Here is an 11,842-nt window from a genome sequence, read left to right on the forward strand (position 1 = left end):
TGCTGTATTTTTTGGTAACAGTTCCCCAGACATAAATTGATCCAGGGAAATCTAATCCAAATTTTAAAAGAGCTTGTGCCCTATGTGTAGAGCTAGGTGAAGGAAAGGAACCCCGGACCTGTCAGGCATGCCTTGTGGGAATAGAACTTCTGTGCATCATGGATCTAGGCCTGGGGTAAGATGGGAGGAGAAATGTTAATGACTTTTCCCAGCTGCAGAGAAAGCATAGCCTTTGATGGAGACCTGGAGGGAAAGAGCCTCCAGACTTGCCAGAAGTAGAGCTTCTGGCTCAGCTGTGGGGTGGAGCGTGTTATGGCTCAAGTGCCATAGACTGACTTACTAAAAATTAGATAAGGGGTACCTGGGTGGCTCAGGGTGTGATCCCGGGGTCCTGGGATCGAGTCCCACTTCGGGCTTCCTGCAGGGAGCCTGCTTCTCCTTCTGCCTGTGTCTCTGCCTCTCTCTGTGTCTCCCAGGAATAAATACATAAAATCTTTAAAAAATAAGTATTACATAACTGTTTTGTATAGGTTTCTCCATTTGCTGTATGCCTTTAGGACATTCATAGTTTTCAGAGATTTTAAGTGGTTATGAGTGTTGTTTGTTTTCATGATTTTTCAAGTTATAGTTGTTTTGTTGGAGAGAGGGTCTGTAGAATTTTTCATACTATAATTCTGGAATTATCCAACTCTCACTAGACTCTCATATTGTATCCTTAATTTAGAGTTTGCAAACTGTAAACCTTGGATCAAATCTGCATAAAGTTCCATTGGAATACTGTCACACCCATTTATTTACATATTATCTATATCTGACAGAGTTGAGTAATTATGGCAAGACCATTTGATTCAGAAAGCCTAAAATAGGGCCACCTGGGTGGCTCAGCGGTTGGTCGGTTGGTGGTTGGTCGTCTGCCTCCTTTCCTGGGTGTGATCCTGATGTCCCACATCGAGCTCCCGGCAGGGAGCCTGCTTCTCCCTCTGCCTGTGTCTCTGCCTCTCTCTCTGTATCTCTCATGAATAAATAAATAAAATCTTAAAAAAAGAAAGCCTAAAATATTAGGACTGTGGCCTTTTACAGAAAAAAACCTGCCAACCCTTACTTTATAGTTGATCAGCTTTACTAAATAAAGTCTTTTATTACTTAAAGATAAAAGTGCTTCTCTAATATATATGAGTTTTCAAGAATACCAGGTATAATTAAAACTAGATTTTGCTTAAAGACAAAAATTGCCTATTTGTAATATAAACATAATATTTTCTGGTTTCTCCAACATTTTCAGATCTGGTAGCTCAGCGAGGAGAAAGATTAGAATTACTGATAGATAAAACAGAAAATCTTGTGGATTCGGTAAGTATGAGATATGGTAATATTGTTCAGCATCTAAAGTAGACAAACTGATGACTAACATAATAGGGAAATATGTTAAATATAATTATTTACAGGGTTTTTTCTTTCTGATTCTATTACATGATTATGTTGTGATGTCGAGGATAACAATGAGGCATAGAATGAAAGCCACAACCCATTAGTAACCGTTAAGGAAATTTTGATTTGTGAAACATACTCAGTGTACTGAAACAAATTTTTAAAGCTTTAGATTGATGCCTTTATAGTTTAGCTCAGCTGCATATAACATTCTGTTGCTATTCGTTTTGTGAAACATGAAACAAATAAATATGCAGGCCAGTTGTGATCCAGTGTGAATCCTGAAAACTGGACAATTCAGTCACTCTCTTGCTTACCATGACAGCTTGAGCCTTCACTGTATCAAGCAGGAGTCAAATTGGGAAAGACCAATGAGCCTTAAAAGTTTCAGTGTGTCCCTGTTACCTACTTATGCTACAATGATGTGTGTCTTTGCATTTTCCGTCTGGATAGTGGATGAAGGTTTTCAGGAAAGATGATAGATGGACGGCAGAGATCAGTTAAATTTTTTAGGTCTACACAATTACAATTTTTTATTTATTTATTCATGGGAGACACACACACACACACACACACACACACACACAGGCAGAGATGCAGGCTCCATGCAGGGAGCCTGATATGGGACTTGATCCCGGATCTCCAGGATCCAGCCCTGGGCTGAAGGCAGGGCTAAACCGCTGGGCCACCCAGGCTGCCCTACACAATTACAAATTTAAAACCAGAGTAGCTTATACCTCAAGCTTATACCTTGAAATGGATCCATGAGTGACGGATCTATTGGCAGCTAGATTGTAGTGTTTAGGAGCACAAGCTCTACACTCAGGCGGCCTGGGATTGATTCTTGTCTCTGCCACTTAGTAGTTGTGTGAATTTAGGCAAGTTACTTAACCTCTCTGTGCCTCAGGATCATCGTCTGTAAAATGGAGATGTATCTCATTAAATCAGATAATGCACACAAAGTGCCTAACACAGTGTCTTGTGCATGGTAAGAACTACTTCAGTGTTTATTGTTATTATCAGTTGTATGGGGGCATCTATTAACAGTAGTTCTTAGGAGGATAATAGTTTTAAGTCAAAGCACATGTTAATTGGAGGAAGCGAGGAAGCATAGTACCATATAGCAACTCAAAATACCAGGTTTCTAATAAAGGCTCACTTTGTAATCCATTACTGGATTTGCCATGGGGCAAAAAAGTGTCTGATCCCATACCTGCAGATCAAATTCTTAATCTGGGATCCCTGGGTGGCGCAGCGGTTTGGCGTCTGCCTTTGGCCCAAGGCGCGATCCTGGAGACCCAGGATCGAATCCCACATCGGGCTCCCGGTGCATGGAGTCTGCTTCTCCCTCTGCCTGTGTCTCTGCCTCTCTCTCTCTCTCTCTCTCTCTCTCTCTCTCTCTCTTTGTGTGACTATCATAAATAAATAAAAAAATTTTTTTTAAATTCTTAATCCATGAAGATTACTCTCTTTAGCTAGAATGGTCTGGGTCTGGCCAGTGTTAGTATAGCTTGTAATTTTCAAATAAGTCTTTAATTTTGTTGACTCTGTGACCCAGAATAACAAAAGGTACTAATTAACTAACGGGTGTGTTTCTTTATGGGTGTGTTTCTATGTATAGATTTTTATACGGAATAAAGTGCAGCAAGTGTACCACTTAGTTACTCCTTACACGTGTCTATATGCATGTAACCGCCACTTAGGTTAAGATAAAAAAAGAAAAACACATTTTGAATACTGTACAAAGCTGCCTCATATTCCTTTCTGTTAATGATCCCCAACAGAGGTAACCATTTTATGACTTATATTACCCTAGATGATGTTCTGTTCTTAAATGTATAGAAATGGATTCATATGTTATATACTAGCTTCTCTCTGGCATCTTTCACTGTTACACTATGAGATTCATTCATATTGTTCAATGTGACAGTTTATTTTATTGTTTTGTACTATTCGATTGTATAAGTCTATTTACCACAGTTTGTTTATCCATGTTCTCCTGTTGGGGAATCCATTCTTACTCTGGATTCTCTACTTTGTTCCGTTGATCTGTTCATTTTTTTCAGTCTTTCTTTCTGTATTTCATTTAGGATAGTTGCTATTAATTTTCTTTTGTTGTGTATAATATGTTATTCCCTCCTCATAGAGTTTCCATCTCTATAAGTTTGATCTGATTCTTTTTTATATCTTCCACGTGTTTCCTATACATGTGCATATTTTCCTCTACCTTCTTCAGTATATGAAGTATATGGATAATTGAAATGTTCATTCCACTTTTAGTGAATTTGGGCATACAGCTCTGTTTGATATATACTTAGTAGAATTGCTGGGCTATTGGGGAATTTTGTTGTTTGGTTGTTTTGAACTCTTTGTGTCCTGGTGGGACTGGTTCAGTAGATATTGAGAAGTCAGTGTTGCAAAAGAAAATGGATAACTGAAGGAGCAAAGTTCCTTGGGTGTTGGGCCTCATACAAGTAAATACATATCTTCATATGGAAATTGAACTGATTTTTATGGCTCAAAATCTCAGGATTATATTGGGCAGAACAGGCAAATGTGTTTGCAACCGACTGGCTTTCTGCAACCTTTCTTCCTGGGATCATAAAGAGGAAAAGGCTTTCACAGTAGCAGGAGGAGCCACTTCTGATTCTTGACACCACCTGCCTTACTTCAGTGGACAAGAAAAAGGGAAGAAGCTTTTCCAGTGGGCTTGTACTGCCTACCATACACCTGACAGAGTACCGCTGAGATCTAGTGATTATGAATGGCTAGTCTCTACCCATGAAAAGAGTAATGAATTCATGATTCAACATGATTAATGAAAGTAAAAGTTTTACAGGTATTACTACAAATCGGTCACATAGTCTGTGCCAGGGATCAAATAATTAATGTTTTATTTTTTTTCGAGTCTGTCACCTTCAAAACAACAAGTAGAAATCTTGCACGAGCCATGTGTATGAAGAATCTCAAACTCACTATCATCATCATCATCGTATCAATCGTAAGTTTTTGTCATTTTAGTGTGTTGTTTTATTTTTCAATCTTTAAGAAACTGGATGCTGGAATTCTTAATAATCAGCTTTCCTATGAAGTTACTCCAAAATATTCTGAAACCCCATCTTCCTATTGAGAATGTTTATATGTAAGGAGTCAGGCAAGGCATTCCAAATATTCCTGTATATTTCATGTTTTTGTCACTACTGAAATGAGATTCTTTTAAAATTACATTTTGTAATTAATTCCGTATTTTCTAATTATAATTCTATTTTCTAGTTGGTTGCATGCTCCATTTCTTTATTTCTGTTTTTTTCTAATATATCTATTTTTTGTGTCTGTCAACTTTGTACAACTCTTACTAGTTGTAATAGTTTTCAGTTTATTCTTCTGTATTCTGATTCTTTTCTAAGGGGTCAGCAAGCATTCTGTAAAGAACCATATAGTAAATATTTTATACTTTTCAGGCTGCATGTAATCTCTGTCACATATCCTTTTTCTTTGAACCTTTAAAAAAATAAAAACCATTCCTAGCTCACAAGCCATAGGCTGTGATTTTTTTGATTCATACTATATGTAAATTATGATACCATCTGTTAATAATTTCAGCCTTATCAAATCTATATATATATGTAATATATAATTCTATATAATTTTATATAGGTATGTATGTCTATATGATTTGCAGTTACTAGCGATGTTGAATATTATGGTGTCAGTGGACATCTTTAGTTCCTGGTTTTAATTGGAATGCTTCTAATATTTCATTTATAAGACTGATATGTAGGGACTCCTGGGTGGCTTAGTCGATTAAGCATCTGCCTTCGGCTCAGGTCGTGATCCCAGGGTCCTGGGATGGAGGTCCACATTGGGCTCCTTGCTCAAGTGGAGAGTGCTTCTCCTTCTCCTTCTTCTTCCATCTGTCCCTCCCCCCATTCATTCTCTGTCTGTCTCTCTCAAGTAAATAAAATCTTTTTAAAAAGAGTGGTATAGGGATCCCTGGGTGGCGCAGAGGTTTGGCGCCTGCCTTTGGCCCAGGGCGCGATCCTGGAGACCCGGGATCGAATCCCACGTCGGGCTCCCGGTGCATGGAGCCTGCTTCTCCCTCTGCCTGTGTCTCTGCCTCTCTCTCTGTCTCTGTGTGTGTGACTATCATAAATAAATAAAAAATTAAAAAAAAAGAGTGGTATATATTATGAATTCTTGTCAAGTTAAAGAACTTTATGTTTCTGAATTGCCTAAAGTTTTAGTCAGGAATACGCATTTAATTTTGGGAAATGGTATTTCTCTTCCCAATGACTTGATAATATGATCTACATTTAATATCAATATATAGAATTACATTGATAAGTATACTTATAACTAACTATCCTTTCATTTCTGGGGTAAATACCAAGTGGCCATTATGTAGTTTAATTTTCTAAGGTTTATTTAGTAGATCTCTTGTTTATAAATGAGTCTATATATACTGTTGTCCTTTTGTAACCCTTATGTAAGCAGATATTGGACCTCTTTGAACTATCTTGAATGTCTGGTAACCTTAATATGCTTAAACTCCTCTTTTTTGCGTTACATTTGAAAGAATTATTCAGCTCACTCTTCCTGCAAGCTAACTTTCTTTTCATCCCTATTCATTCTATGTATTAATTTTTCATAGCTATGCTTCAAAATTTTTAAGATTTTATGTATTTATTTCAGAGAGAGAGAAAGAATAAGAGAGGGAGAGAGCATAGGGAGGAGGAAGGGCAGAAGGAGAAGCCGACTTTCTCCGTATCCTCTTGCCATTTGCAGAAGCCCAAAGTTAACTCTCAGCAGTTACCTATGACTCAGCTCCATGTTTCCTTGAACTCTTTTGAAGGACCTCCACCTTAAATAGCTGCATTTACCTAACAGAGAAGAGCAGCCAATTGATCTGTTGATTTTATACTGGAAATTGTGCCATAGCCTCAAATAACTCAGGTGGCACATTCTAGGCTCCTCAGCTTAGCTTCTTCCTTCAAGTTGGATCTGCAAATTTAGGTTGTTTTATAAAGCTGGATTATCATTAAATTCAGATTTTATTTACTGACTACTTATTACATGCATAGCACTGCTGTTAATGCAGTCTCAATCTTTCCCAAAAGTTGTTGTCACCTAATATATTGCACTTAAGCTTTAAAAATCCTTATATTTCAGCTGTGGCAGTCAACTTAATGTCAAATCAGAATATCTGTATGTGTATATATAAGTAGTTTATTCATTAATAACCAGAATTTGCTGTAAACCATCCCCCTCCCGCTCATTTGTAGAGAAGTAAGGCAAAAACACACTGCTGACTTTTGGGAGCAAGCATGGAATTCAGAAACATATTTTTCCCCAAGTGTTGAGTTATGAAATCAACTGCTTAAAGATATCAAAAAAAAGTCATAATTTAAAGCAAGACAATTGACTAAATCAATTGGCAGTGAAGCCAATATTTAAAATAAATCTATTTTTTGGAATCTAGTAATGTGAACAAGCATTTATTATTAAAAATGTACTTTGAGGGGGATCCCTGGAGGGCACAGTAGTTTAGCGTCTGCCTTGGGCCCAGGACGTGATCCTGGAGTCCTGGGATTGAGTCCCACATCGGGCTCCCTGCATGGAGCCTGCTTCTCCCTCAGCCTGTGTCTTTCTCTCTCTCTCTCTCTCTCTCTCTCTCTCTCTCTCTCTCTCATGAGTGAATAAGTAAAATCTTTTTTTTAAAAGTAAATAATATCTTTAAAAAATAAATAGATATGAAGTTTTATGTCAGATGTGTGAGTTTTATATCAGAAAGGATCACTTTAACTGCACTTCTGCCTTTGAAAGTACTTGATTGGTGTATTATATTATTACACAACTGCTACTGTGTAATGGAACCAGTATCTGTTAATAGGTTTTTACTTTGCTTTATATATTATTTATGAGCTTATGATAGATTTAAGAAAATAAAATTGCCTTCCTTCTCCCTCTAGGTGTTCATCTATATCATTGTGTCACCTCTCTGTGGTGGATTTACATGGCCAAGTTGTGTGAAGAAATAAAAAAAAAGATAAGTTATCATTAACCAAGAATATGAGACAACAAGGAGTTAAAAGCAATCTGTGTGACTCAAGCCTTTGAATTCTGACAGATGGTGTCTGCCAGTCTCTTCAACCCTCTTTTTCTTTTTTTTAATCTTGTACGCTTCCAGATTTATCTTTGTCCAATTTATTCCAGCACACTTCAGATTGAACCATTTATTGCAGCAGTAGCCTTAAAAAGGCTTTTGTTTCTTTAGTATGTTAATTAGAGTCATCTATTTAGAAAAACATTTTTGTTTGTGATTGCACAAAGCCATCACCAAGGTAGAAACCACCAGTCTTATGAGCTGTCTACTAAGATGTTGGATGAACTTTGTATGTGCACACAAAAGTATGCCAGAGACAGATAGCATTGCTAACATCTCATCTTAATGTCTTTTGCTATTGAAGAGTTTTAGGTGCTTGAAAACAGTATAAATGGAGAATTGTTATTTGGGGGATTGTAATTAATTTGTTGGTGCTGCTTGTTTCTAGGAGCCCATGCAGGTAAAGTTTTAGACATTTTCTGTCAGTCATCTGGGGAACATTTTGCTAGCCCATTAGAAACACAAAATTAATCTTGTCCTCCTAGTATTCATGTTCAGGAAGAAAGTTTTGACCTTTCATAAACCTTGCAGAGCATGATATCCTCTTTTTCCCCATTGCAGTTGATTTTAAAAGATGATGGTTTAAATATGGTTGAAAGCTTTGGGTTTTTTTTTATATATTTCCTTTTTTGGTGGATATTTAGGGCAATTATATAGTTAACAGAATGGATACTGGAGGAGGTGAAGAAGCAAATTCTCCTGGTTCACCAGAGAAAAATAAGAGAACCACAGTGGATGTACTAGTATTTTACATGTGTGAGGGGGATGTAGTGTGGGAATTTTTTTCCAGTCTGGGAAAAGCCCAAACTGAATATTGTCAACTATAGGGTTTGGGTTTGAGTTCTGTTGAATAATAGTTTTGGTATCCTTTATGGATTAATAAATTCTGTAATCTGACTAGTTTTGAAGGATTGTTTTGAAACTTGAGAATAGACAGGATGATATATAGGAATAGTACCAGACAGCTTTACGTCCATTTAACTGCAATGTGGGAAAACTGGAGTATAATCATACTGCTTTGGCTACACTGGCATCTGTTAGCTATTATGTACTTTTGGTGTGTATCTGAAAGGACATTTGCTACCCTAAATCTGATTGCATTTATTTATCAATGAATGCAAGTAAATGGAAATTATATAACATTTGACTATTTTCCAAATGAAAGAACAAAGTAGTCTATAAAACTTAGCCACCTGTGTAATCCTAGCCATGTGCCTTGAATATATATGTGTCCCATAATCTGGCTTATGCTACCTGTTCTTCCATCTAAACCTTTTTATTTATGCTACTGGATTCGTTTACTTGACATATACTTTAGGCTCCCCTGGAACTCTTTTCTTGGTGATTACCCATGGCACAGATATTTCTTGGTCTTCTTTATCAACACTAATGCCTTTTGATTACATCAACATTTCTTATTTGAAAACACATTTGTTCCAGGAAAAACATTTGGGATTCCTGAATAATAATTTCCAAATGTCTTTAATCCAAAGAAAAAGACTTAAAGCTTATTTCCCTTTCTTATACACACCTGAATAAAAATGATGTGCATGTTTTAAGGATAAATCACTTAATTGTTCATTGTTCTATTTATGTATAAGAATGCTTTATAAAGCACATATCTTGTTTTAAATGATGCACAAAGTGAAGGCATTAATAAAATTTAAGAGTAATGTAATGAGCTTTAGAATTTACTCTTGGAATCTGATTTCTTCTGATGACATTTTGCCATAGTTTACTTATGCTAAAAATACATTAAGAAGTGTGACCTGGGGAGAAGTTAAAAAGGAGGAGGAGGGGGACCTTATGCTTGCCTTGTTCCTTGAGCACAGTTAGATAAATCCAAATCAGTCTGAACACCCAAGAAATCAATCTGAGGACTGAGAGAACAGACTGCACAACTAGCAGGAGAAAAAAAGGCCACATCATGGGAGGTAGGAGGTGTGGAGAAGTGATTAAGGGGAGAAAAGAATCGCAGATTCTGTGGGGTGGGTGGGGAGGGAACCCTGATCAGGGGGAGTAGGGGGGAGAGAGCGAGCAGTACACGGGGCATTGCACAAGGAAAACACTTCCCAAAACCATTGACAGGGAAAACAAGAGGGGCTGATTATTGCGAGTTTTAATAAGCAGCAGTACTCCAAACTCCAAACAAAACTTCTAAACTGAAGTTTTAGAAGTCCATGCCATGGCTGGGATCATGCCTGGCAGGCTTAGCAGCACTCCTGTGGGGAAGGAGGGCAGAGGCACGAGAATGGATATTGTGCTCTGAGGATCCTCTGGGTCACACCAGAATAGACAGTTCCTCTTCTTAGGAGTGCATTTGGGAGAGAGGACATGGCCTACCTGGTGGGCACCATTGAGCTACCCTGTTCATTAGGATAGGAGCAGAGGCACCTGCTGAGGGCAACTAACCTGGACACCGACTTTTTGCTGCACTTTAAAGTCCACATCCCTGTGTGTTCATACGTCTGCCCTGGGACAAACCGGCACAGCCATAACATGGTGAGTCTCCCCCGGAGGATCAGCATGGGTCTGCTGTACCAAGTCCCTAAAATACAGGGTTTTGAAACCTACCCGAGATAAAACAGGAGCACTGTGCTGCCAGGTGGGCAGACAGTTCAGACACAGGGTGAAGGCAGGGATTTGAGGGATGCTTGGAATACATGAGGGAAGATTGTTAACTCTTCTGTGAGGGCTTCCCGAACAGCAATGGGCATGAACTTGCTTCTCTGGGGATGAAACAGAATGGGCTGATGCCATTTTTACCCCCACCCATCAGCATAGATGGACTTTAGTGAGCAGCACAGTGCTCACAGTGGAGGCTTGAGCCATTTACACCAACCCCTGCCCCCGTGCACTCTGTAGGTGCTTTTTTTTTTTTTAACTAGGGCTAGGGGTAAGTGTACCTGAGAATCAGAGCAGCAGCGGGCCGCTCCCCCAGAAGACCACCACAATCCCCCACCCCACATGTACCAAATCTACTGAACATAGAGTGCTACAAAACTTCAGTTCTAGGGGAAATAGGATCTAGCCTCTTTTAACAAGCAGACCAAAACCCACCTAATTAAAACTCGCTGTACAATGGATAAGTTCCAAACACTCCCCACTGCAGGCAAGGAAAAACTCTGCAGAGGACTGACCGGAGCAAAAGAGCGGCCAAAACACAACAGCAGAGTGCACACAGCATAAATCAGAAGTCCTTCCTGAAGTGGCAGGCCCTGGACACTTTATGACCTCTTCTTAATATAGCCATTACTTTCAGGAGCATGAAACATAACAGGCTTTCATAACACACAGAAGAGACCCAAGTGAGATGCTGAGATGGATGAATTCTTCCCACAAGAAGGAAGAGGTCATGGCCAGGGATCTAATTAAAAGTTATAATATGCCTGAACCAGAATTTAAAACAATTATAAGGATACTAGCTGTGCTTTAGAGAAGCATAGAGGACACTTACCACAGAGTTAAAAGACCTAAAAACTAGTCAGGCCAAAATTAAAAAAAAAAATGCTATGACTGAGACATGATACTGACAATGTAATGACCATGAGGATGGAAGTATCAGAGGAATGAATAAGTAATAGATAGAATTATGGAAAATAAGCTGAAAAGAAGAGGGAAAGAAAAATATTGGGTCATAAATGCAGACCTAGGGAACTCAATGACTCCATAAAGCATAATAACATTCATATCATAGGAGTCCCAGAAGAAGAAAAGGGGGGCAGAAGGTTTATTTGAGCAAATTATAGCTGTAAACTTCCCTAATCTGGGGAAGGAAACTGACCTCCAAATCCAGGAGGCACAAAGAACTCCCATCAAAATCAACAAAAAGCAGGCCAACACCAAGATGTAGAGTGAAATTTGCATTATATAGAGATAAGGAAAGAAACCTGAAAGCAGCAAGGGAAAAGAAATCCTTAAGCTATAAGGAAAGACAAATAAGGTAATAGGAGATCTCTCAACAGAAACTTGGCAGACCAGAAATAAGCGGCACGATATATTCAACTTGCTGAAAGGGAAAAATATGCAGCCAAGAATAGTTTATCCAACAAAAAGCTATCATTCAGAATAAAAGTAGAAATAGTTTCCCAGACAAATAGAAACTAAAGCCCTTCAAGGAATACTAAAGGGAACACTTTGGGAAAGAAAGATCAAAAGCAACAAAGACTAATAAGGAAAAGAGAAAATATTCAGAAACAATGACTTTACAGGTAATAAAGTAGCACTAAATTCGTATCTATCAATAATTAC

The 11,842-nt window shown here is 38.2% G+C and overlaps 1 protein-coding gene across 2 annotated transcripts in view; it reads left to right on the top strand.

The window, feature by feature from the left end:
• VAMP7 (vesicle associated membrane protein 7) overlaps positions 1 to 9,269 on the top strand; it is a 65,390-nt gene extending 56,121 nt beyond the window's left edge. For both annotated transcript variants that reach the window (XM_055338428.1, XM_055338427.1), the window contains 3 exons: positions 1,283 to 1,350; positions 4,337 to 4,429; positions 7,398 to 9,269. In XM_055338428.1, the coding sequence (XP_055194403.1) occupies positions 1,283 to 1,350; positions 4,337 to 4,429; positions 7,398 to 7,466 (230 nt within the window). In that variant the 3' untranslated portion in view covers positions 7,467 to 9,269. The remainder of the gene's footprint in view (positions 1 to 1,282; positions 1,351 to 4,336; positions 4,430 to 7,397) is intronic.
• Positions 9,270 to 11,842: the final 2,573 nt, after the last annotated feature.

This window comes from Nyctereutes procyonoides, unplaced genomic scaffold (genome assembly GCF_905146905.1).
Source record: "Nyctereutes procyonoides isolate TBG_1078 unplaced genomic scaffold, NYPRO_anot_genome, whole genome shotgun sequence".
Taxonomy (NCBI): Eukaryota; Metazoa; Chordata; class Mammalia; order Carnivora; family Canidae; genus Nyctereutes; species Nyctereutes procyonoides.